A 25,665-nucleotide genomic window follows, 5' to 3' on the forward strand; every position below is an offset into this window, starting at 1 on the left:
ATCGCTGTCCGTGAGCCACCACAGCAGTTGTCTCGCAGTGCCCTCCGAGATCAGGACATGGTCGGACAGGTTGCCCTGATGCTGAGCCCACTGAAACTTCAGGTCCCACTGCAGAGCCCGCATCTGCCACCTGGCGTGATGCACCAGAAGGATGCAGTAGGCCATCAGCCCCAGAAGCCGCAGCGTCAACCTGACCGAGACCCAGGATAAAGGCTGAAAGAGTGGAATCAGAGGCTGAATATCCCCGGACCCGCTGTTCGGGGAGATAAACCCGAAACCACGCCGAGTCGAGAACTGCTCCGATGAAGAGGAGCTTCTGAGAGGGGCACAGGTGTGACTTCGGCACATTAATGGAAAACCCCAGCTGGTGCAGGAGGTCTGCCGTCGTCTGGAGGTGGCTGACGACTGTCTGGGGCGAGCCCGCCTTCAACAACCAGTCGTCGAGGTAGGAGACTGAAACCCCTAACCTGCGCAGATGAGCTGCGACCACCGCCATCACCTTCGTGAACACCCATGGGGCGCTGGTAAGGCCGAAGGGGAGCACGGTAAACTGAAAGTGCTCATGGCCTACCGTGAACCGCAGGTAACACCGGTGGGCCGGCAGGACGGGGATGTGGAAAAAAGCGTCCTGCAAGTCCAACGCTACCATCCAGTCTTCTGGGTCTAGGGCAGCCAAAATCTGAGCCAGTGTCAGAATTTTGAACTTCTCCTTCCGGAGGAAGCCGTTGACGTTACTTAGATCCAAGATAGGACGTAGGCCCCCTTTGTCCTTCTTGGGTACCAGAAAGTAGTGGGAGTAACAACCACACCCTACTTCTGGCCCAGGAACGCGCTCGATGGCCCCCTTGGCCAAGAGGGCCGTAACTTCCTCTTGTAGAAGTCGCAAATGATCCCCCGACATGCGGCGGAATTGCGGTGGCATGGCTGGAGGGGTCGCCTCGAAGGGGAGGGAATAGCCCCTTCGGACGATTTGCAGCACCCACCTGTCTGATGTGAAAGTGCGCCAGTGGAGGTGATGGCGAACCCTGCCCCCCACTGGTGTCACATGGGCCTGAAAGCACGTACTAGGAGGGTTTTGAGGAGGATGCTGCGAGGAAGGTGTGGACTGGCCTCGCCGTTGTCCCCGACCACCGCCACGTTGGATGTTAGTGTGCGGTGCGTGGCTGGCAGCACGTGTGGGGGCGCCCCTTCCTTGGCCACGAAAGGAGCGAAAGGCACCAGTTTGATGGCGCGGGGCAGAGAGGCCCAAGGACCAGGCCGTAGCCCTGGAGTCCTTAAAGCGCTCAAGCGCATGGTCTGCCTTGTCGCCAAAAAGGCGACGGCCATCAAACGGCATGTCCATGAGTGTATTCTGTACATCGGCCGAGAAGTTGGCTGACCTCAACCAGGCGTGGCGACGAATCGACACCGTCGTTGCCATCGCTCTGCCCAGAGAGTCGGTGGTATCCAGCCCACAACGGATGGAATACTGTGCCGCATCCCAGCCTTCCACAAGGGCTTGTCCGAGTTTTGCCTGTACCTCCAACGGGCATTCTGGCAGCACGGCCGCGACCGTGTCCCACAGGGAGTGGGTGTAGCGGCCCAAGAAGCATGCGGTGTTGGAAGACCGCAGTCCCAGACTCAGGGAGGAGAATATCCTCTTCCCGTATTGCTCATACCTCTTGGATTCCCTGTCAGGCGGAGCCGACGGGAATGTGGTCTGGGAATTGGAGGCCTGGATAACCAGGCTCTCGGGGGTGGGGTGGGTGGACAGGAAACAAGGGTCGCCCGGGGCTGGGAGGTGGCGTCTGGCCACGTTCCTATCTACAGGTGAACCTGTAGTGGGCCTGGACCAAGTGCCCAAAAGAACGTCAGTCAAGGCCTCATTAAACAGCAGCAGAGGCTCGGCCGAGCTTGACTGCGGTTTAAGGACCTCAGTAAGGAGGTTAGTCCTCACGGCCGCGACGGGGAGTTCAAGGCCCAAGGCCTTGGCTGCCCGCGTCAGCACCACACTGTAGGTTGCCCCCTCCTCCGTAGCCACGGTAGGAGGTGAGACAAAGCCAGTGTCTGGCGAGGTGTCCAGACCACTGGCACCCCCAAGTCCACCTGTCCAGTCCTCCTGGGACTGATACTCCCGTGTCAGAGGGTCCTCAGACCCCTCCCAATACTCCTCATCACCCATCTCCTGATACTCAGGGTTAGAAAATGATGGGGCCGGTTCATTGAAGTAAAACTCCCCAATCGACGTCGAGAGCGGCGCCCAGCGGCACCGCTCTGGCGCCGGAACCGGATCGACTGAGTCATCGGGGAAGACGCCGCCCGAGGACGGCGCCGGAGGTGACACCTGAGGGAAAGGCGCCGGTGAGGTAGTTAGGTCAACCGGCGACGACCCGGATCCGTAACCGGATCCAGCGGGACCCGGCGGCGCCGGGGCCGAAGCACCCGCCGGCGTCGGGGCCGAAGCACCTGACCCGTTAGGGCCCCCAGACGGGTCCGCTGGCCCGAAGGCGCCGCGGAGCCCGCCGGAGGAGTGAGGGACCTCATGGCCATGAGGAAGCGCTCGATCTCCTCCGGCGTCGTGTGCTGCCCAGGGACCAGAGGGTATGGGCAGGCCGCGACGCCCGCGGCTCAGTTGGAGCCACGTGGTCGGTGTCACCCGAACCCCCGGCAGCATCGCGTGAGGGTCGGGCGAGGGGGGAGTCGGAAGAGCGATGATGTCTCTTCGACTGCTTGTGCTTACCGGACGACTTCGAGCCTGAGGAGTGATGTCGAATCCCCGAGCTATGATGGCTCCGACCCCGCGACCGGTCCCTCGACCTCCGTCCAGACCGGGACCTCTCGCGGCGCGGGGCCGACTGCCGGAGCTCGAGCCGCTTGCGGGACCGCTCCCGCCTAGCCTTCGTCGTTAGGGCCCGGCAGTCGGAACAGGCCTTGTCGTCGTAATCCACGCCGAGACAGTGGAGACACCGGCGGTGAGGGTCGGTAATCGACATCAGTCGATCGCAGTCCTCACAAGGCTTAAAACCAGGCATCCCTACCGGCACCGTCCAGAGTCAAAGACTCGAATGATCAAAAAATGATCGTAAAAAGTTTAGTCAAAAAATGACTAAGGTACCACTTTTTCCGGATCTGCGCTGCTGGCGCGGAAAAAAGAAGAACTGACGTCAGCACGCGGAGGTGGCGTCTAAGTACTCCGACGACGTCATCAAGTCGCCCACGACGGACGCGGAGCCGCAGACGACGCCTACCGACACGCAAGGGTACTGCTACGCAAAAATTTCCGGATCCAGTCTGACGCCTGGGGATATTCTAAGGTAAGGAATCTAATACTAACCTATTTCTTTCAGTTATATATATATTTTTAGCACCACCGATTAGTAAGGAATGGTAACGTGTAATTTGTATAAGTGCCAATGTTAGAGGGCAAATCCCGTTGAAGGGTTGTGGAAGTGCTGCGGCCTTGGATTTTAGGTTTTGTGCCCCCTCCGCGTGCAGCTGCTTCCGCCCAGCTGCACAGGTGGCGGGGGCACCACAGCACAGAGGCCGCTGCGGAGTTAGGCCCTGCCTTTAACCTCTGGGCTGGCCTCTTGAATGGTGCAGACATACACCATGCGCATCAGCGGAGTGAGGGCAGGACGCTCAAGGAATCGGATGATTACAGTAGGAGTTGTGCGAAGGCGACTTTTAGTTATACCTAACCTAGAGAACTGCAACTTAACTCTGCTGCTTACACGAGGTGGTTAAACCTCGACCGGTGAAAAAATAGATTTGTGCGGATATTGGCACAAATATCGATGCACACTTCATGCAGTCTGGCCCATGCACTTACCATGAAAACTGGCAACAGCCACATGTCTGATACTTGGCTCCCTAAGACTGGATATGGGGTTTGGCTGCAATCCATGTTTGCCATGACCTATGGCAGTACATAATGTTGTCTTGGTCTCAGATATGCCACTTTCACTCATCCCGGCCTGCTGCACACATTTTTTTCCTGATTTGGAGCGCTGACTGGAAGGGCGTATCTTTTGCTCTATTGTAAGGAGATTTAGAGGAGTTAAAAGTTTTTGAGGAGGGTTTGGAAAGCTACTCGGAGTAGTAGTAGTGATTTGTCACTCGTATTACAGACATGCGTTTTGTCCTGTCGCAGTACAAAGGATGCTACTTCCTGTACTACATTATAATCTAAACTGTTTTGATAGGTTTTTAGCATTTGCAATTGCTTTGATTGTAAATTGTGTATACATAGTGCTTACTAGCCTTAACCAGGCGCTACAGAGCTCTGCAGCGAGTAGCACATTACTCCAGGTTCCCAGATCATGGTTTAAGTGACAGGCTCTCCAGACGAAACTGCGGGCCAGTTCCATACATGTCTTCGCCAGGTGGGGGACTGGATGTCCACGAACTGTCTGAAGCTAAATGCCAGCAAGACCGAAGTCCTACTTTTTGGTAGTAACACCAACTTCTGGGCCCCCGCGTTGCGGTCCCCCCCCCCCGAGTTTGATCCGCTTCCCTATACAAAAGATAAGGTGATAAACTCGGGGGTGACTTTTGACTCTATGCTTTCCTTCGAAGGTCATGTCAATCAGGTCATTTCCGCCTCCTTCTATACTTTAAAAATATTAAGAAAGATCCTGCCACTCATTCCAGATGAATTGAAGAAATAAGTGGTCTTGGTGTATTATCAAGAGCGGACTACTGCAATGGCCTTTTTATGAACCTTCGCAAACACTGCCTCAACAAATTGCAGATTGTGCAAAAGGCTGCAGCGCGGCTATTGTTAAACATCCCAAAACACAAATCACTCTCCACTGCACTCTAAAAGCTGCTCTCTTGCAGCCTTATGTTCCTGCCTGCCAGCTCCGCTCAGCACATTCCCCCAACCTGATAGTTACCCGATTCAAAAAGTGTGCTGGGGGAAGCGGGGGTGCTTTTTGGTCAGTACGCCCCAGCTTTGGAATACCTTGCCGGTGCAGATTAAAAAAGAAAATCAACTGCGGTCTTTCAGGAAGGCTTTAAAGACGTGGTTGTTCAATCTTTGAGCTGTCCCTATCGCTCTTATCTGTTTTGTGCGGAGCTAGCACCATCATTCCTTTGGGTGAATGTTTTGCGCTTTACAAGTCTTTTTCATTTCATTACAGTGCCAGCCTGGTCGCCCGGAGCTCCAAAAGGTTGATATGGAGACCAGACTCTGGCGGAGACCAGACACTGCTGATCTCCGCCTCACCCAGGTGGCCGCCCCATCCCAGGAGTGATGCATCCTCCACCACCATTAGATTTGGTTGGGGAAGGGAGAGCGATCTGCCTCTGACCCAATCTTCTTTCGTTAGCCACCACTGCAGATGGTAGCCCGTCTGCGCCCGTCCGCGCCCGACCGGGACCAGTGGCCACCCCCCCTGCCCATTTTTCGAGACCGAGGTTGATATATAACAGGGACTCCCTCACCAACTGCGACCCCCTACATTAGCAAGCTGTTGTCACCATTTCCACCCTTTGGAGACCCCCCGCCTCTGCCCCCATTGCAAGACTGATCTAACCAATCCATCGACCCAGCCGGATTTAAAGGAATACCATATGCTTCTTCTTAACTGCAGGTCCCTTCCAGAACACAGCCTCGAAATATCTTTGCTGTTGGATGAGCATACTCCGGATGTAATCTTTCTGACTGAGACTTGGTTGACCCAAGACTCCCAGCCTGACCTGGTGCAAGCCCTTATTCCTGGCTATCAGATAGCCCGTTTAGATCGTCCTCCGGGCAAAGGTGGAGGGCTTGCTATCATATATAAGGACATCTATATATGTCGCTGTTTGACGGACTCTATTGCGGATTGTGAAAGTCTGCCCTTTGTTATTGAATTTTCTCCCAATAACAGCTTCTCCGGCATTCTTATTTACCGCCCCCCTGGATCTACAAAACAATTTCAAACAGCTCTTCCCTCTGTCGTGGCAGAATTGGTCACATCTCCTTCAAATTTTACACTACTTGGAGATTTTAATATCCATTTTGATAACATCTTAGATACCACTGCCATAGAAATGACAGCCAGCTTAGCTGTAATTCCCATGCTCAACACACATTAAAGGTCATCTTTTAGATCCAGTATTCAGTAACTGTGAACACCTTAAAGTGGGCATTATCAGCCGCCTCCCCTGGACCGATCATTTTTTGATCCCTTTTACTTGACTACATCCAAATCTACATCTCTCATCTCCCTCCCACGAAAAACTCGAAACTGGTCTAAACTCAGTATAGATAACTGGACCAATATTCTCATCGCCACTAGTCCTTCACTTTCTTGTGACCCCTGCACTAATATTAGCCTATTTAACAACTGGATCACAAGCTCCGTGGACTCCACACTCCCTCCCCGTACCTCTGGCACAAAAAGGCAGCAAAAAACGGCGCCCTGGTAGTCAGAAGAGCTCAGGGGAAAAAAACGTCTCTGTAAGAGATTAGAAAGAAAGTGGCGTATGACTTACGACTGTACGAACAAAGCCATTTATAGGGAAGCCATTAGGACCTATAAATCCGAAATAAAAATCACACAATCAGCTTATACTGAAAAGATTAGGTTGGCCAAGTCCAAGCCTAAAGAGATCTATCAGATAGTAAAAACTGACTAGACTGCCGGCTCCCTCGACAGGCAATGACAATTTACCCTCCCGATGTGACGAATTGGCTAACTCTTTCTTTTTTAAAGTAAATACAATCTACCTCTCCTTTTCAGACGCAGAATTGCCCACCCAAAGATTTGACTCGCCTATAGAAATAGAAGTTTCCCCCCAAAACAATCTGGTTCATTTTCCTCTGCTGCACCCTGATACTCTCGAGCTCTTAATACATCAAATAAAATCTGGCTCCCCCTGTGACCCTGCTCCCCCAGGCACGCTGGTCTTAGCCGATAAAGTCATTCTTCACACACTCATGGAGTTGTTGAACTCTTCCATAGCGAGTGGGATAGTGCCACCGGCCTGGAAGCATGCCATGGTTCGAGCTTTGTTGAAGAAACCCGCTCTTGATCCAACGAATTTTAATAACTATCGTCAGATATCACTTCTTCCCTGGGCAACCAAGATCCTCGAGAAACACATTAACAACGTTTTAACTCAGTTCCTCGAGCGCAACCATCTGCTAGATGTCTCCCAAACAGGCTTCTGCCCCAAACATGGGACGGAGACTGCTTTGTTGGCTGTGACAGAAGAGACAAGGCGGATCCTGGATCAGAGAGGATCAGTGGCAGTGATCCTCCTTGATCAGAGCGCCGACTTTGATACGGTAAATCATAAAATCCTTCTAAAACGTCTCCTTGACCTGGGAATATCAGGAGAAGCCTTGGCTTGGCTCAAGTGCTTCTTAAGTGATCGAACTTTCCAGGTCTTTGAAGGTACATCGGTCTCTTCAAGCAAGCCTTTGGGCTGTGGGGTGCCGCAGGGCTCTTCACTGAGCCCTACGCTCTTTAACGCATACATGAAGCCGCTGGCTGGTATTGTTCGTCCACACGGTATTAACATCATTACCTATGCGGACGACACCCAGCTAGTGGTGAACCTTTGCGCAGAAGATCAGCCCACAAGCACAGTCCAATCTAATAACATGCCTGGAACAGGTCAAGAGCTGGATGACGAAGTCCTGTTTGAAGCTCAATGATGATAAAATGGAGCTTATGCTCCTGGGCCCTTCAGCCCCTTCTTCTTTGGAGCTGTTATGGCCTTTGAGCATGGGCGCAGCCCCTACCCCCAGAGATAACATCAAAAGTCTGGGGGTGTGGCTGGATAAATCATTGACCTTCGACACATAGGCAACCAAAGTGTCAGCGAATGTGAGAAGTTGGCCTGATATATGATGCTCACTAGTTCTAGTGATCACCTTGTATCAGTCCAAACAACCCTTATGGTGATTGGTTGTAAGTCAACCTTATAGACCAGCTATCCTAATGGTAGCATGGACAAAGCAGTCTTAGGCTAAACTCTTTTGGCATGTGAAGCCAGCTGTTTTACCACAAAATAACCCCTTGAATACCAGATGAAAGGACACCACACAGGTTGTTATGAAAATAAACAGTATATTTATTAATAACAAACACCTCTGAACTCTTTATGAGGTCAGAGGGCTAAGCACATGACAATCTCTTAGGAAAAATACGATAAGTTGCACAAAATTACAATGGTGCCCTAGGGGCACGACAAACCATATACTAAGTAAGTGGAATGTGAAAGTTGATAGAAGGAATGGAGCTGTCCAGAGGCTGTAGGATCGTTGGGACCACGCTACACTAACTCTAGGTAAGTAATAGGAGGCCCACGGGACGCGTGTGCAGAGTGTGAACTCACACGCGAGATGCGTAACAACGTCTATGGACCATACAGTTCAAGTTAAAGGTGAGTACGGACAATCCTGACTAGTTAGGACTAAAACGACTGTGGAATTGGACATTAGGACAGTTAAACTACCCTTGAGCACCGAAATGCTCTTGTTACCTCACCCGCGGACTGCGGGTGCACAGGTGTCAAAGTGCGTCGGGTTCTCGCGTTGAAGTCTATGGAGCCTGAAAGAAAAGATGCTGCAGGCGACCAGGAGGAAGATGTCCGGTGCGATCCAAGGGTGGATCGGTGAAGAAGGAGACCTGAAAGCAGAGGGGACAATGTTCAAAGTCACTAGCCTGTGACTGGAGTGGAACCAGGAAGGAACCAGATGTCGTCGTCGCGATCAGGTGAAGAGTGGACGCTTGTCTCTGCAGCCACGTGGACCAGGAGGTGTCTTCGACGACCAGGATGGAGGCACGAGCTGTCCCACACAGGCTCTCGCTGTCGGCGGTGTTGGATTCAGAAGCGGCGTCAACAGGCCTTGGCAAAGGCAACCCACGCGGTGAGTGGAAACGGCGTCTGGTGTGGACCAGGAGGGTCCGGGGTGCTCCTCTTTTGGAAGGGAGCAAGGGCCAGTCTGGAGCAACCAGACCAGCAGTGAAGATTTCAAAGTTCGTCGTCTAGGAGGCCACTAGCCAGCCGGCAAGTGACCAGACAACGCGTCAAGCAGCAAACAAGCAGAAGGGCCCCACGCAGATCTCGTGGATGCTGGAGGGCTGGTCTTCGGTGCAGGAGGTGCTCGGGGCTGGGGCTTCTCAGTCCCCAAAGCACTTCATCGAGGTTACCTCAGAAGTCGCGCTGGAAGCGAAGTGCAGCTTCTTTCAAGATGGCCGGTCCCACGTGTCTCGTCGCACCCACGGATCTCAGCTGTGCTGCAGTTGTTGGTAGAGGTCGGAGAGGTCTGGGAGTCCGGGTCTCGTCGGGCTCTGAAGCCTGGATCCTCGAGGGAAGACGACAAAGTGAAGCCGCTGGACGCTTGATGGTGCCTGCTTCTGCAGGGTGGACACTCCTTGCCCACAAGGGAGATTTCTTCAGTCTTCTGTGTAGAAAGTCGAAGTCCAGAGTTTCTTCTTGTAGAGTTTCAGTTCAGGATTAATCTAATTTGAAATGGGACCAGCTCCTACCTTTATCCTGCTAAAGGGGGCTGTACTACAACTAGGTCCCTCCATTGGGTGGGACCAGGAAGGGGGGTGGTTACACCCCCTATCCTTTGTCCGGATTTCGCGCCAGAGCTGGGGCAGGGATGCCCCAGCAACTGGTTTGAACCGGTGTATGCACAGGGCACCTTGTGTGCCCCAGGCATGTCTCATTCCTTTCAGGCCTGTCCTACCCAATACACAAAATCCTGTCTGGGGTGGTGCTAGCACCTCCCAAGGCAGGAAACCCTTTGTCCAAGCCTCCCTCGCTGGAAGGACTCCCAGCAGCAGGAGGTCAGACTTGTGTCTGTGGTGGCAGCATCCATTTTGTGATGCCAAGGCTTGAGTTAACTTTAACCGGGGTTCACAGTTACATACATGTCGTGTCCCTCTAGAAGGGTGGAATGCTACCCCCGTCGCCAGAATTGGCGAGGAGGTAGTATTCCAATTCGTATGACACCTTACTCGACATGTTTTGATAACGTTATACCAGAGTTAGCATTCAACCGCGAGGTCGATAATGCACTTAAGAGTATATGGTATAGCGTTATCATGGAACAGCTAGGAGGACTTGGTTCCGCAAGCTGCAGACAGGCTCAGCTCATGCTAGAGCACCATCTCACATAATTCCAAGCACTCTGCCTTCAGGATTGATAAGGCCTGCCATAGGAGTGACTGATAGGAGTATATGTGTCCATTTTGGGGTTAGATATAGGTATACTATATCTATAGTAAAGGGTGATTACACCACCTTGCCCCAGCTGTCTTAGCAGCCAGTTGTGTCAGTTTTGGATGGCCAGCCAGGGGTGGCATAATACATGCTGCAGCCCCTGGTAGGCCGTGGGTACACCTATGCCCTGGGTACCTAAGGTACACTGTACAGGGTCTGATAAGGTGACTCAGTATCCAATTAGATATGTACCTAGGGTACATGGAGTCCATTTTAACAGAGAGCAGGAAGCCTGGGGTCCTGAATAGCAGGATCCCAGGGCAACTTAGTCAAAAACCAGCAAAACACTAGGCAAAAAGTTGGGGGTAACCATAGTCAGATATCCACCTTCCTACAGCGACCTGCTTTGGCCTCCTCAGGATGATAAAAAGAATTCTTCCACTTCTTCCCTTTGAGGCCCGGCAGACAGTCATACAGGGCCTAATTCAATCTCGCCTTGACTTCAGCAATGCTTTGTACCTGGGGGCGCCTGAGTACACTCTACAAAAACTGCAGCGGACTCAAAATTGTGCAGCTCGCACATTGCTCGGAACTCCCCGTAGAACCTCAATAAAACCTGGCATAAGAGCTCTGCACTGGCTCCCCATTAGGGAGAGAGTCAAGTTTAAATCTATGTGCATTGCCCACCAAGCATATTGGAAATCCGGTCCAGAAATCAGTCACTCTCTGATATCACCTACCAACCCAACAAAGCCCTCCGTTCATCACATGCTTTTTTGGCTAAAGTACCTAGGATTCAGAGAGCAAGGGCAGGAGGTCGATCTTTTGCCTATAATGCCTCTAAACTGTGGAATGCACTCCCCCTCCACCTTAGAACTAATCCTAACTTGTTGAGCTTTCGTAAACAGCTGAAGACTTTTCTTTTTAATTAGTTAGATCACCTCCTGATCTTTTTCTTCTGAAGGTACTGTTTTAGTTTCAGCGCCTGGACGCCTCAGGGCAGCTGTAGCGCTTAATAAAATTGTTTTTCATTTCATTTTATTTCATGGTGCACAATCCCTCCGAGATCTGGGCGTTGTCGGGAACATTCCCCCGATACAACACCCACTGGAACTTCAGGTCCTATTTGCAGAGCATGCATAAGCCATCTGGCATGATCCACCAGCAGGATGCAGGAGGTTATGAGGCCCAGCAGTCTCAGAGTCATTCGGACCAAAATGCTGGATAGAGGCTGAAATATCTATCGTAGCTCGAATGTCCAGGACTCGCTGCTCAGGAGAATAGGTCCGAAACTGCACTATGTCCAGAATCGTTCTGATGAAAGGGAGCTTCTGACAGGCAGTCAGGTGTAACTTAGACACGTTGATAGTGGACCCCAGTGAGTGCAGGAGGTCCGCCGTAGCCTGGAGGTTGGAGACAACAGCCTGGGGAGAGCCAGCCTTCAACAGCCAGTCGTCGAGATGGTGCAAGACCGGTACCCCTGATTTGCACGGATGAGCTGTGACCGCCACCATCCCCTTTGTGAAAACCTGAGGGGCAATGGTAGGCCGAAGGGGAGCACAGTGCAATGAAGATGCTTTTGGCCCACTGTGAACCCTAAGTAACATCTGTGGGCAGGCAGGACGGGGAAATGGAAATAAGTGTCCTGCAAGTCCAGCACTACCGTCCAGTCGCCTGGGTCGAGGGCAGAAAGGACCTGGTTCAAAGTGAGCATTTTCAACTTCTCCTTCCGGAGGAAGAAGTTGAGGTTTCGGAGGTCTATGATGGGTCACAGGCATTTGTCCTTTTTGGGTACTAGAAAATAAAGGGAATACCAACCACATCCTACTTCTGGCACAGGGACCCTCTCTATTGTCCCCTTGGCCAAGAAAGTCGTAACTTCCTGACGGAGAAGTGCCAAATGATCCTCTGCTATACAGTCATAGGAGGGTGGCATGGGGGATGAGGTAATCTTGAAGGTGAGGGAGTAGGCCCTACGGACTAAGTGCAGAACCCACCTGTCCAACATGATGGAATAATAGCGGACGAGGTGATGGTGAATCCTGCCGCTGACTCATCGATGATGGGCCTGAAATGGACTAGGAGGGTTTGGAGGCAGTGGCAGAGGGGGGGAAGGGTGGACTGGCCCGACCGCTGGCTCCCTGATCCACGAGGACGCTGGATCCCACCTCCGCGGCCACACAGAGGCTGGACAGCTTGCATGACTCAGTGGCTGGTCTGAACTGGACATGGCTGGCCACCCCCTCCGTAGCCAGGAAAAACAGGCTGAGGGGGATAGATGGTAGCAGTGAGGACCAAGGATCTAGCTACAGTTTGAGATTCCTTGAAGCGCTCAAGCGCCAAGTCTGCCTTGTCGCCGAAAAGGTGAGTGCCATCAAAGGGCATGTCCATCAGGGAAGCCTGGACACAACCAGAAGTGCTCAAGCAGGCATAGAGTTGCAATGCTACAGACGAGGAAACCGTTCTGCTAAGTGAGCCGGTGGTGTCCAGTTTACAAAGAATAGTGTGTCTCTCCGGTCAGCAGCAGCCAGGGAGAAAACAGCTCGGGCCTCCTCCGGGCACTGAGGCAGTACCTGTGCAACCGTATCCCAGATGGTATGGGAGTATTGGCCTAAGAGGCAAGCGGTATTCACCGACCTCAATGCCAAGCTGGAGAAAAAAATAAACCTCTTCCCAAGATGGTCCAGCTTCTTGGATTCCCTATCAGGGGGTGAAGAAGGAAATGCACCTTTGCAAGATGAGGCCTGGACAACCAAGCTCTCAGAGGAAGGATGTTGCATAGGGAACGCTAGGTCGCCCGGAGCGGGGCGACAGTCCTGTGCACAGGAGTCCCTGTGCTGGGCTTAGACCAAGTGTCCAGAAGGACATCAGTGGGGCCTTAATTAAAGGGCAAAAGTTATTCATGGCTAAGCGCCAGGTAGCCCTCAAATGGAGGGCGGTCCCCCTGCCAACAGTGAAGGGATGGTTCATCAGTGTCACTCAATGCAAGACTCAACTGGATAATTACGGATAGCTGATGTCAGCAAGATCCCACCCCCAGGATATCTGGGACCGGTTTGTTAACTGGTTAAACACAGTTAACACAGAAGAACTCTAAAAAGAACACTGGGTAATGAAGGTATTGCTGCTGTACAGAATGGGACCTATCTGTATTTTAGTTACCAAACAGACCGTGTACTAGTCGACTAAGTAACGACACTGTCGAAATAACACAGCGCACTGATGTAAATGTGAACTGATGTGTGATGCAATCAGATTGACGATACTGATATATCACTGACCCAGTTACTGCTGAGTATTGTACTGGTGTTTGTTTTGTTATTGTATTCTGTGTTTACAAATGCCAATTAAAAAAAAAAGGGCAAAAGAGGTTCGGAGTCAGAAGTCACAGGCTGAAGCACCTCTTTTAGGAGGTTAGTCCTGACTGCCACCGAAGGGAGCTCGAGAACAAGGACCTCGACTGCCCTACTCACCACCACTGCGTAGGAAACCTCTCCTCCGCAGTTACAGTAGAGGAAAGAAAGCAAGCCAGTATCAGGGAAAGTGTCCACCCACTGGCTCACCCAGGTCCATCCACCAGTCCATGGGGTCTTCAAGCTGGTCTGTTAAAGGATCCAGTCATATCTACACCGTAGCCCTTGCTGACTTAACCCTTGCTGGCTCACCGTTTTACCTTTGAATCGGACCTCTGACCAGTGCGGGCATTCCGCTCTCCCTTCGCCGCTGCAGACCAACAGCAGCCGCTGTGCAGGGGAGAGCGAGAGGGCAAAAACTACCTTTCCCAGCTGCCCTTGCCCCGGGACCGGAAGGGAGATCCTGAAACAGCGCGCCAGGCGGCGCTTAAAACCAAGGCTCCACATCCGCGTCGCGGGAGCGCGCGGGCAGCGCCGGGCGAAGCCCAGGCAAAGGGCGGGCCGTCTGTGGCCGTCCGGGAACGGCTGGGGACGGGACGGGCCACCCCCCCTTTTCATCTCTCTCAGAAGTGAAACTGGAAAGACATCACCCAGAAAGGTACTGTGGTTTTCTGGATACACACCCCTTGGTCAAACTATTGCTACTGTTAAACCAAAGTATTGGCCCAACGCGAGGGGGAACTTTTCATTGACTGTTCACAGGACTTTGGTGCACCCCATTATTCATCTCCACACCAAATACTTTTATCTGTAAAATGAATAATCGGGGGGGGGGGGGGGGGAGCAAAGATACCAGTCACACGCCCACATACCAGACAACATGCAGCAGAATCACAGCCCCTGCCCACCCTGACTGCTATTGATAAGATGCTGCAACAAACCATTGGTGTGGTAGCAAATGCCATCGTGAACACGGAGAGGAGGCTATCTATTACACCAACACTATGTATTCCAAACCAAGAAGGGGACATTTCAATTATTGTGACTGACGTATTAGAAGCTAGTTCCCATTTGTCATCATCATATGTAGATTTACCCTGTAGCCAATTGCCTGTGGAGTCTCCTATCGCTGTTCAGGGTCCCCCAATAATCCAAACCCTTCCCCCTTTGGAGAAAAGGCCTGAGTCACGAAAAATATGCTCTAGTAAGAAGAAAGATACTAGTTCTAAAAATACTAGTAATAACAAACCAGCAAACCTTGACTTGGTGACCCCGACTTCTAATCCATCATGTCCAGCACTGGGAGTGCCGTGTTGGGTCACCAATATGGTTGCCGATCTACAAGCATCCTTGGAACGGGCCATAGCTATCCAACTCAAACCCTTAGTGTCAAAACTTGACAAACTTATTTCTACTATAAATTCCAGGGGAACAGGAACAACAGTGACTGCTAAACAGTCGAGAAATCCGACAGCTCCTGCTAGTGATGCTCTATCTCAAAATAACCACAGTGCTAGTGTATCCGAAAATAAAAACCCTTTAGCACAGACCTCCAATGCAGGAGCCATACCAACCGCTCAAAAGGTGACACGCTACACCACAGGCTATGACTAGCTCTAATTCTCAGAGTCATACCCATCAAATAGGGGTAAATCTGAAAAATGATAGAGATAAAGCCACAGCAAAGACAAAAAAGGGCGAAACGGGGAGTAAAACTAGTGAAACGCTAGATAGAAACACAACACCAAGAATTATTTCAAATCAGTTACCATCGATTCACTTACCCCCTGAAGCCCAACCATATGTGGTCATACTTGCAGGAGTACCACCATTAAGTGAAGGGAAAAGAGAAAGGGAGACAGAGTTAAAAAACAAATGCATCCAATGGCTTGCAACCAATTGACCCTTGCCACTGAGTGTTTCAGGCGTAATCATGTCGGCCAGAAGAGTAGCATGGATTGGGAGGGGCCCAAAAACTATAGCAGGGGATGTCATACTTTTGAATTTCAGGGATGTCTCAGCGGTAGAGTATATCTGCAATGCCCCATTCACTAAAACAAATACACAAATATGCTCACTGCACCTCATATTTTTACCCCACCCCTAGTCTGGAGCCTTCCCGTCACAGAGGGGTACACTATAACAGGGGATGCAATCCTCCACCTCAGAGAACACCATATGGAGGGGCATTGAGGGAGGGTATGTCTCCATACGGTCCCCTATTCCCATTGCAACCACACTGGAATAGGTTTAGTGTTCTAGAAGAGATGGATTGACTCAATTTAAGGAAAAAATCTTCCCCACAAGTTACTAATGAAATTCCTAGAAGGGCTGGGGGTATTAGAGGAAAATGTTTCATTATCTACCGATAGGGAGGACTTAACGAGTGATTTTCCAGAGAGGAAGGGGACTAGCGGTAGAGGGAAAGGGGAAGGAGAGGGCTCCGAAAATCCGCAAGAAGGATGCTTAAAGTTGATCTCATGGAATATAGCCGGGGAAAAAAACAAGCAACTAACTCCAGAGTGGGCCGCCTTTATGGCAACATATGATATATGCCTTATGCAAGAGACCTGGGCACTGGAAGAGAGCACTAGCTCGACTTTCGCAACATTTGATATCTTGGCAGTGTCTACGGGAAGAGGCCGTCCATCGGGTGGGTTATCAATTTGGATAGGCGCCCATCTGGGTATCCAGGCGACCCAAATACAAACAAACTCTTTGGATATACAGTGCGTCTTATTAAAATCTGCAAGCAAACCCAAAGTAGCAATAATAAATATTTACTCGAGGCCATCCAGGAATGGGCAAGAATCTGACACAATTAAAGCCCTGAACTCCTTTATCCAGGGGCTAGACCCCTCTATGTCAATAATTCTTGGGGGAGACTTTAATTGTCAATTCGAGCCACTGGGTAGCCTGGAGTTGGGTGAGCAAGACGAAGTTGACGCACTTTGGCATATTCCAGAGCCCAATACTACTTCAGTCAGGGCCTGGACTCCTTTAGCTCTTCAAATAAAATCCTTCTCCCTTGAAACATCCCTGCGGGCGTGCAATGGGAGAGTGGAACCTGATTGCCCAGCCACAGTCACGTTCAATCGAGTAGGCCAAACATCCATCATTGACTATCTCATGGTGGATGCTAAGAATTGGGACAAGCTAAAGGAATTTAGGGTCGTACAAAGACACAATAGCGACCACAATGCCCTGGTCTTAACTCTTAAGCCGGGGTCCTTCGGTCTAACTAACCCTGAACCTAAACCCGCTGCGATGATGCCTCCCCTCATGTTGGATAACAATAGAAGGAGGGTTAAATGGCCCCACCTAGCATATTCGCCATCCCGGCTAGCAAAAATTTACCAACTTGCAATCCCACTCATAACCCAGATGGGTGACTCACCCTGCAGGTATCAGGCAGTGGAGACACACAGGCAGCTAGTCACAGCACTAGGGGACGTGTTCTACCCTGTAAGTGGAACTAAACGGCGTGTCCCGAAATCTCACCCCTGGTTTGATGATGCATGCAAAAAACTAAAAAAGGAGCTACTTGCGGCAATCAAATCTAATGACAGAGTGAATATTAGGACAACCAGACTGCTGTATAAAAAGGAGCTCACTAGGGGTAAGAGGGAGTGGGAAGAAGCCAGGTGGGAAGAACTGAGAGGCGCCCTCCTGGCAAAAGATGCCAAACTATTCTGGGCAATAGTTAATTCTGGTGCGGAAGAGGGAGGGGAGGCTCTCCTATCAAACATAGCTCAATTAGTTTGGGAGGCACACTTTGCTGCGCTTTACACTAGCCCTGAGTCCGACACCAGTGAACATTTAAATGAGGTAGATATATCGGTGCAAGATGATGCCTTCCGGATGCCCCGAGCCCCAGACCTCCCGCACGAGTATCGACTGCGGGGGGCCTTGGACTTGGGCTATCCGATAGGTCAGTGGGATGCCAGGGCGAGGGTGGACCCCGGAGACAGAGAGTATCTCAGTTAAAGAGGTGGAATTGGCGATCATTAGGCAGCTACCTAACAAAGCCCCAGGCCTTGATAGATTAGCTGGAGATCTTTTCCGCTCCCAGCCAAAAATCTGGGGCGCCGTATTTGGCTGTTTTATTTAATGCGGTCCTTTGGGGAGCTAAGTTACCGGACACCTGGGTAGGGGCCGAGATTGTTCCAATTTTTAAGAAGGGCTGCCCTCTAGTGCCATCTAATTATCGACCGATTAGTCTCTTGGATACTTCGCAGAAGTTAATGGGCCGAGTCCTCCTGGATAGACTGCTGGGGTGGATGGAGGAGCATAAAGTATTGATTACCCTTCAGGCCGGCTTTAGAGCTGGAATCTCGACCCTGGACCAAATTTTTAGGCTGCAGGTCCTATTTTGGAAGACAGCAAGAGTAGAGGGTGGCAGCCTCTACCTTGTCTTCGTAGACCTGCGGGCCACTTTCGACCTCGTCCCCAGGGAGAGTTTATGGAGGGTCTTGAAAGAACTAGACCTCCCGCCCTATCTATTAGACGTCCTGAAGCGTTTTCATGCAGGGAACTACGCCCAGGTGAGATGTGGGAAGAACGGGGAACTATCAGCTCGCTTCCCCGTGACCAGAGGCGTACGCCAGGGCTGTGCCCTGGCTCCCACTCTCTTTAGTCTTTATATAAATGGCCTGGTGGGTGAATTGGACAATGTTAAGGACAGTGACGCTCCATGGTTGGCCACTGGTCGGGTGCCTGCTCTGATGTTCGCAGACGACACCTTGTTGTTGTCTCGAACATCATCAGGTATCCAGAGGGTTTTGGACAGTTTCGTATCATTCTGCGCTTCGAGGGGTTTGGAAATGAATTTAGCAAAGACGAAATTTATGATTTTTCACCCCCCAAAGCGCACACGCCCTAACCCTGTATTTAATGGTGTCCCTCTGGAAAGGGTGAGAACCTTTATATACCTGGGCGTCACCCTGACTGAAGATTTCGGTTGGGGCCCACAGGTATCCAAATCTGCTCTGAGACTGTCACAGATCGTAGGGGGCATTGGCAAGTTCCAGAGAACAACCCTGTTTAAGCCACTTGCCCCAGCCCTTGAAATTTACGGGACACAAGCTAGGCCAGCTGTGACGTACGGTGCAGAAATCTGGGGCCATATGAGCACACCAAGCCTTCTTAAGGTGGAACAGGCCTTTATGAGGAACTTGGTAGGCCTCCCCCAGAGCACCCCGCTCACACACCTGAGACTAGACCTAGGTTTAGAGTCCATCTCAGAACTGCTAGCTGCTCGACCTCTCCTGTATTGGAGAAGGCTTTGGACAGTACCTGAGCTCGAGGATTATAGAGCTAAATTCACTGCAGTATGGGGCAGTTGAAGAACAAGAACATTCCATGGCTAGCCCACATTAAAACCCTTGTACATCAAATTGGTATGCCCCAATTATGGGAGACCCCGGAGGAGAGCTGCCCGGAAGTGAAGAGAACAGAGCTCTTGGCCTCCCTGAGACATTACAACCTAAGTCTGCTGTATAGCTCGACAACTTTGGGCAGATTGTCTACAGAATTTGTGCAGGTAAAACTCGTGTCCAAGAGGGAGGAGTTTTTGGACTTAATACAGCCTCCCCTTGCAAGGAAACTCTATACACAACTAAGACATGGATGCCTACCTATTGGGGCATTCACTTGTAAATGGGATGGACGAAAAGAGGGAACTTGCCCAGTCTAACAATATAAAAGAGAATATAGTCCACGTTTTATTCTTCTGCCCAGCTTATAGTATAATACGGAGATGCTGGTTGGCACCGTTATGCAGAAGTCTTAGCCTAAGGCAATGTGTACAAGCTGTTAGAATTTTAAGATATGACACCTCCCCTCTTATTGTGTTTGCGGTTTCACGGTTTTTACATGGTATGTGGCACAGAAGGCTCACTTTAATGAAATGCGATAAATCGTGATTAACTGTGATGTTTGCTACCTTACCTTTGATAACTTACTGTTTAATAATGTTTTTAACCATGTATTCTTCATTATTTATGTATTTTATCTTGTGTATGTACATATTTTATTTGTGCTTTTATGGTCTATGACGGCAATAAAGTAATCAATGATCCAGTTGCCCCTCCCAGTCCACTTTACCACCTACTGGCACAAAATCAACTCCAGGGATGAACACAGGGACAAAAGTCACTTCTGGAATCGGAACAGAAATTGATAGACGCCGGTCCAGCTCGTGTCCACATTGGCGATGAGGATGGTTTTGACGCGGACTGCTGGGCATGGTCGGCGTCGGGAGCGTCGCCACCAGGATCAACATCGGGGAAAGTTGAGGTGGAACGACTAATTACGGTCCAGATCCACCAACGGATCCATGGGGTCCTCCAGATCCACCAACGGATCCATGGGGTCCTCCAGATTCGGGGCCGAAGATTCCGGCACTGAAGGCCTGGGGCCACCAACTGACTCCTCAGGCCCGAAAGAGCACCAGAAGAGCTGTGCTGTCCAAAGATGAGGTGCAGGGCCTCATAACAATTTCACAATTGGGAGGCGCAGAGTAGTCTCTGAAAGAGGCTCCGATTATGGAGACCTAGAGCGATGACGTTCAGTGTCCCACGTCGCTTCGGCTGACTGACGGGGTTAAGTCGAAGATAGCCTATGCCATTTCGACGACTTCTTGTGCCTACCTGAGCGCCCGAAGATTTTAAATTTGACGAGGAGTGCGGGCTCTGCAACCGTTCTTAGGACCTTCCTCTCGATTGAAAACAAGAGCGACCCAAAGCCAAGCGCCGGGCCTCCAACAGCTTACGGGACTGCTCACGCAAAGCCTTCGGATTAAAGGCCCAGCACTCAGAGCACTACTAAGTTGTGGTCTCACTCCAAGCACCAGAGCCACATGAGTTGCAGATCCGTCATTGACATCATCCGATGACAGGATCCGCAGGGCTTGAATCCAGCCCTATGCTGAGGTATTCGACGCACCAGGAGTCCAAGACTCAGAAAAAAAATCTCGACCAAAGTCGAAAAAAGGTTATCCAAAAAATGGTTAAGGGGTAGCTCTCTCTCGATCTGCACTTAGGCTGGCACAAAAAAATAAAGAACTGACATCAGCGCGCACGGGTGGTGTCTATATAGAACCCATGACAGTTTCCGCTGCGTACAACACCTACGACTGACGTGGAGCCGACCGATGGGAAGGGGTACTGCTGATGAAAAATCTACTGATCCAGACTGATGCCTGGGGAAAATTTAAAAGGTAAGGAACATACAACTAGAAGTCTCTATCAGATAATTATTCTTAGACACATGCGCTTTGAAATTCTGTTGTATGGTGGCCTCCGAATGTGGCAAGATCAGTGAGTCTTCACATCATTGCTTTAACTGTGCCATGAGACGGGGGTGCTCAAGCAAATGGTTTCCATGTAGGTCTATGGAAATTTGAACTTACAGCTATTGTAATGTTACCATGGGACTACAACCTAAAAGACACGGAATGATTCAAACATACGAGACCATATGCTGGAGAACTGGGGGAGTCCAAGACACTGTGGTTGTTGGAGGGCTGATAGCCTTAAAAGGTTTGCATTACAATTCTCCAGAGAAGTCGGTTTGGGTGATTTTAATCTTACAGATAAAATTAATGGACTTTCTGGTGCTCACTAACACAAAATGATCTTAGTAATATTCCAGCTGTTGTGAACAACAACAGGGAGTAGAACTTTGAAAACTGTGCTATATGAATGTCTCCAGCTAGAAGAGTAATCGATTGTTGTTAGGAAACAGCCTCTTCCCCACATATTGCTACCATTTTGACTACTAAGCACTGGTGAAATGACTCTAATGCCCAATCCCTGCTAATCAGGACTCGGTGCATGTGAACTGGCTCTTGAAAATAGATGTTTAATTGACTTATCCCCAATTGGCATAATTTGACATAATTGTAAGTCCCTAATATGTGGTATAAGGGGTACCAAGGGCATGTAAGTTAAAGTCTCTCGCGTAGGCTGCAGCACAAGTTGTACCACCATGAGTGAGACAAAGCGAAAGCATGACTCCCAGCGTACAATTGCTGACTAAAGCAGAAGAACAATTGATGGACGGAATGCTGATCAAATCAAACATTCACCCCAGTCACAGATCTGGGTTTAATCCATTGTTACTTTGCTCACCACGCCAATCCAGTTTAGACCAGGCCATTTGCAAATCAGTCTTGACCCTGCTCCCCATGGGAACAGTCCAGCATGAACTACCAGGCAAGGTCCTCCCTGGACCAGAAACAAGCATCCTGGGACCGGTTTCGGGGTATCACACACTCATGAGCCAAGCTAGCTTGTATCCAGTGGCACAGTGAGAACATGACTCACTTCTGGGCATACCCTTCCTACTTAGGGCGACAAAAACAAAAAGAACATATGATGGACAGAATGCTAAACAAACCAAACAATCACCCACAGTCACAGATCTGGGTTTAATCAATCTTTTTTTTGCTCACCACGGAGCCCCAGTTTAGACCCAGCAATTGTTACCTGGCAGAGCAGTTTTAAACTATTAACTCGACGTTGCCATTGCAAGCCATGGCAAAACTCAAGCCTTCGTTTTGTGTTTGAAAGTCACCCCTAAAGCGGGCTTACTGATCCCTGAAGATAAAGTGCATTAAATTAAAAGGTGGAACCTGTAGATCAAGTTTTAAAGGTCCTAACAGTAAACACTGACACTATTACTGTCTGAAGACTAGTAGCCCTGTTGGCGAGTGACAGGCTGACATTTCAGCAATGTTAACTTCAAAATGGGGGGCCCCAAGATTAGTAAATAAAGGTATCAAAAGAATTTGTTCATTAAATCCGATTTAGAGGTTAAATATATTTTAATGTCACAGGTGGGTAAAGTACCCAAGTTTGCCTCCTGGTGATAGGTTTGAAAGACCCTCCGGAAGGGAGACCATGGGATTGCCATGGGAGGAGGAGTTATCTCCCTCCAAGCAGGAAAGTCAAACGGGGTGTGGACCAATGGGCGAACTTCAAAGGGGACTTAAAGATGAATGCTCATGTTGTCTAGAATTTGGTTAGCAAATTTGTTTGCCCTTATCAAAATTAAACATCGGCTAGACACACAGGTCTTTGGGGGTCCAAATAAAATCATCAAGGGTGGTGGAAAGAGTAAGCATAGTCTGATTTCCTATTTAACTAGACCAGTGAAAGAGTCAACACTGTTTGATTAGTCCTCGCCGCGTCAGTGTACAAAGGCTAGGACAGTAGAATTGAGAAGTGGTGTCACAAAAAATACCAGTCTTGTCTCACTCTATAATTTTTACAGTTTAACATGCAGAAAGTGGCTTATACACATCTATCAGACAGTCAAATTGACATAATTAAATCAGTATATTAAACAAACAAATATATATATATATATATATATATATATATATATATATATATATATATATATATTTTAAAAAAAGCCTTATGAGGTTCATACCTGCTGGTTTGGTCCCAGGCATCAATGATTTTGGTGTAATCTAGTTTAGGACAGGATCCAGCCACTTTTGAAAGAAGCATCCAAGCAGCTGCAGAGTGATCTGTCTCAGTGTGTGAGATCAAATTGTTGATGAAAGTGGACGAAAATTTGTCTTTGGTTGACCACATATAAAAAGCCTTAGATACATAGCGACTGTAAGGAAAAACAAAAGGTTGTAAGTAAACACAAGCAGAATTTGAGTACTGGCTATATACCAAAACAGTGCAGGTGACATTTTTCTTTGAATAAAGAAGTGTTGTCAAATGTTGGTCCCTCAGCCATCCACATGGCAGAGTGTCAGGTTATATCACAAGTAAGGGGGACTTGGGGTGCTTATTGTTCCAGCATACATGCCCCTGGTATATATGCATTCAAACAAGGGTATGCAGTTCCTTGGAGGAAAAGAGAGGATTGATCAGTACAATAAATTATCCGAAAGAAGGAGGGGGTGTCTCCCACTTTAGGAACTAAGGCACTCACACACCCGGCTGGGTGTCATGCTTCATCATAGCAAAAACAACAGTTGATGCTTCATCATAGGGCATGCTCCTCATAAGGCCAGCGCTGCAATGCCTGACAGGCACCCTATGTGGGGCTCTTTGTCGGAGATCTTTTATTCCCAAAGCTGTACGTTGCGGAGCGAGTATAGGGCCTGGTAGTGTTGATGAGTATCAAGGATGTGAGGAAAATTTAAACCAGGATTCAGTGGTACTCAGATTGATTTTAATCAGCGAGTCCACATTTCCCAGCTAAAATGTGAGATGGCACACCACTGGTATAATGTTCAGTGGTGGCTACAGAGTAAATGTCAACATATTTCTTGCCTGTGTTGTCAAAAGATCAAGAGGCAATTTGTCAGGACCATGAATAAAATAACTATCTACACAGTGGTTGGGTTCTCATTAGTATCAGGAGTAACCCAAACGTTCTAACAACCTAACAGTGAGGTACCTTATGGTAATACCGACCTAGAAAACACATTGATATACATTAATAAAAATCTTCTATATAAACAGCATGCAATAAAGTTCTAAATGTGCTGTTAGTTAAAATCACAAGTGACAGGCACAGTGGAGAGATCGAAATAAGTGGCAGGCTTGTGGCACATTTATGGGGTAAGCAAGCACGATGGATAGTCAAACAACATGGTATGTAAACAAAATGTATTAACTCACCCATCTGGGGTGGCTCACCAGCTACATTGATTGTTGGTAGAGAGCACATTAACAATTCTAACATCCTAGTAGATGAGAGAAGATAATTGAGGGTATAATAATCTAGCTGTCATATCAAAGTGAAAAGTTGTCAATAGTCAACAAGGACTCAAGGAAGAATTCCCATGGTGACCGCAAGGACCGGATACGCACAATTAAGCAGCGGCTCAGGGGCCGGACAACCTACCCTCGCTCTACCAGCTCGGCCGAGTGAATGGATCAGTGTTAGGCACAAATAAATAGTCCAGGCGACCAGCAGTCTAGTCTATTCAGATAGGAGAGCCCCATTTGGATGGTCGGGTGTACTTTGTACATCCAGAAGGGTGTGGCCGGCGAAGTAATCTGGCGCATAAAAGTGACATGTCTGGGAGTGAAGCCTTGTTTCGAAGGCGGACGCCATATTGGAAGATTGATAAATTGGTGCTGGGGAAAAACATCCACATGGCACCGCAGTGTTAGCAAACGTTGTCGTGCAGGTAATAAAACCAATGGCCTAGTTGGCCCTCATGGGTAGGTTTAAAAAAAAAAAGTCTCAAACGGATCAGCATGTTAATAACAGTAGCATCGCACTTGTGTATGTAAAGCCTCAAATGAACTGCACTCCCTTGTTTCAATCCAGAGTGTCAGGTTAGTCATAAAATAAATTTCATAAAATGATGCTAAATAGGAGTAATTTACATAATCTTTTATTCTAAAAATCTGTCATGGGCCTGCTCCATGTACTAGCCTTGGTCAGTACTAGAATAACAAACTAGCTCAACGTTATAACATCCCAAATTCTAAAGAACAAGTAAGAAAGCGATTAGCATGTTATGAAAAGTCATTTGTAATGGTTGTGGATGTACACATTAGTTCAGTCAACTCAGCAGAAGAAATGCGTTACTTACCTGTAACTGCAGTTATCCAGTATTGGTGTCTTTCATAGATTCACATGCCTGAATCATGCCCCGTCGTCGAGATGGGAGTCCCCGGTACATAAATAAGTAATGTCCCATAGACATATAGAGAATAGTAGGCCATAAGGCCTCACTTTTGTAAGATATCTAGGTCCTTTTGTAAAAAGGACCAAACTCTAGAAAAGAGCCAATCAGCTGTCACCTCCCTCTAGAACCTTCCTGGCAGGAGCCTCAGTCCCTCAGATTTTCGTACGCACTGAGCTAAGTAGGCGTGTTACTGAGAGAATTAGGTGAGTCCTTCCAGGGGAGGCGGGAGGGTTGCATGTGAATCTATGAAAGACACCAATACTGGATAACTGCAGTTACAGGTAAGTAACGCATTTCTTATCCAGTATTATAGGTGTCTTTCATAGATTCACATGCCTCAATCAGAGTAGCAAGCAATACAGAAAGCACATTTCGTATAGTACAGTATATGCAAGTTATTAGACAAGAACATATCCTGCAACTAGTAACAGCCCATAGATGCAATCAATACCATCAGCAAAGAATTGTGCATATAACAGAAGGAAGGAG

At 49.2% G+C, this 25,665-nt stretch overlaps 1 protein-coding gene across 2 annotated transcripts in view; it reads right to left on the bottom strand.

Annotated features, from left to right (window-relative positions):
* The window catches only part of NCAPD3 (non-SMC condensin II complex subunit D3), a 764,397-nt gene that overhangs the window by 288,524 nt on the left and 450,208 nt on the right, over window positions 1-25,665 (bottom strand). For both annotated transcript variants that reach the window (XM_078681814.1, XM_078681815.1), the window contains exon 17: window positions 22,941-23,132. In XM_078681814.1, coding sequence (XP_078537940.1) covers window positions 22,941-23,132 — 192 coding nt within the window. The remainder of the gene's footprint in view (window positions 1-22,940; window positions 23,133-25,665) is intronic.

The sequence above is a fragment of the Lissotriton helveticus genome, chromosome 3_1 (genome assembly GCF_964261635.1).
Source record: "Lissotriton helveticus chromosome 3_1, aLisHel1.1, whole genome shotgun sequence".
Lineage (NCBI taxonomy): Eukaryota > Metazoa > Chordata > Amphibia > Caudata > Salamandridae > Lissotriton > Lissotriton helveticus.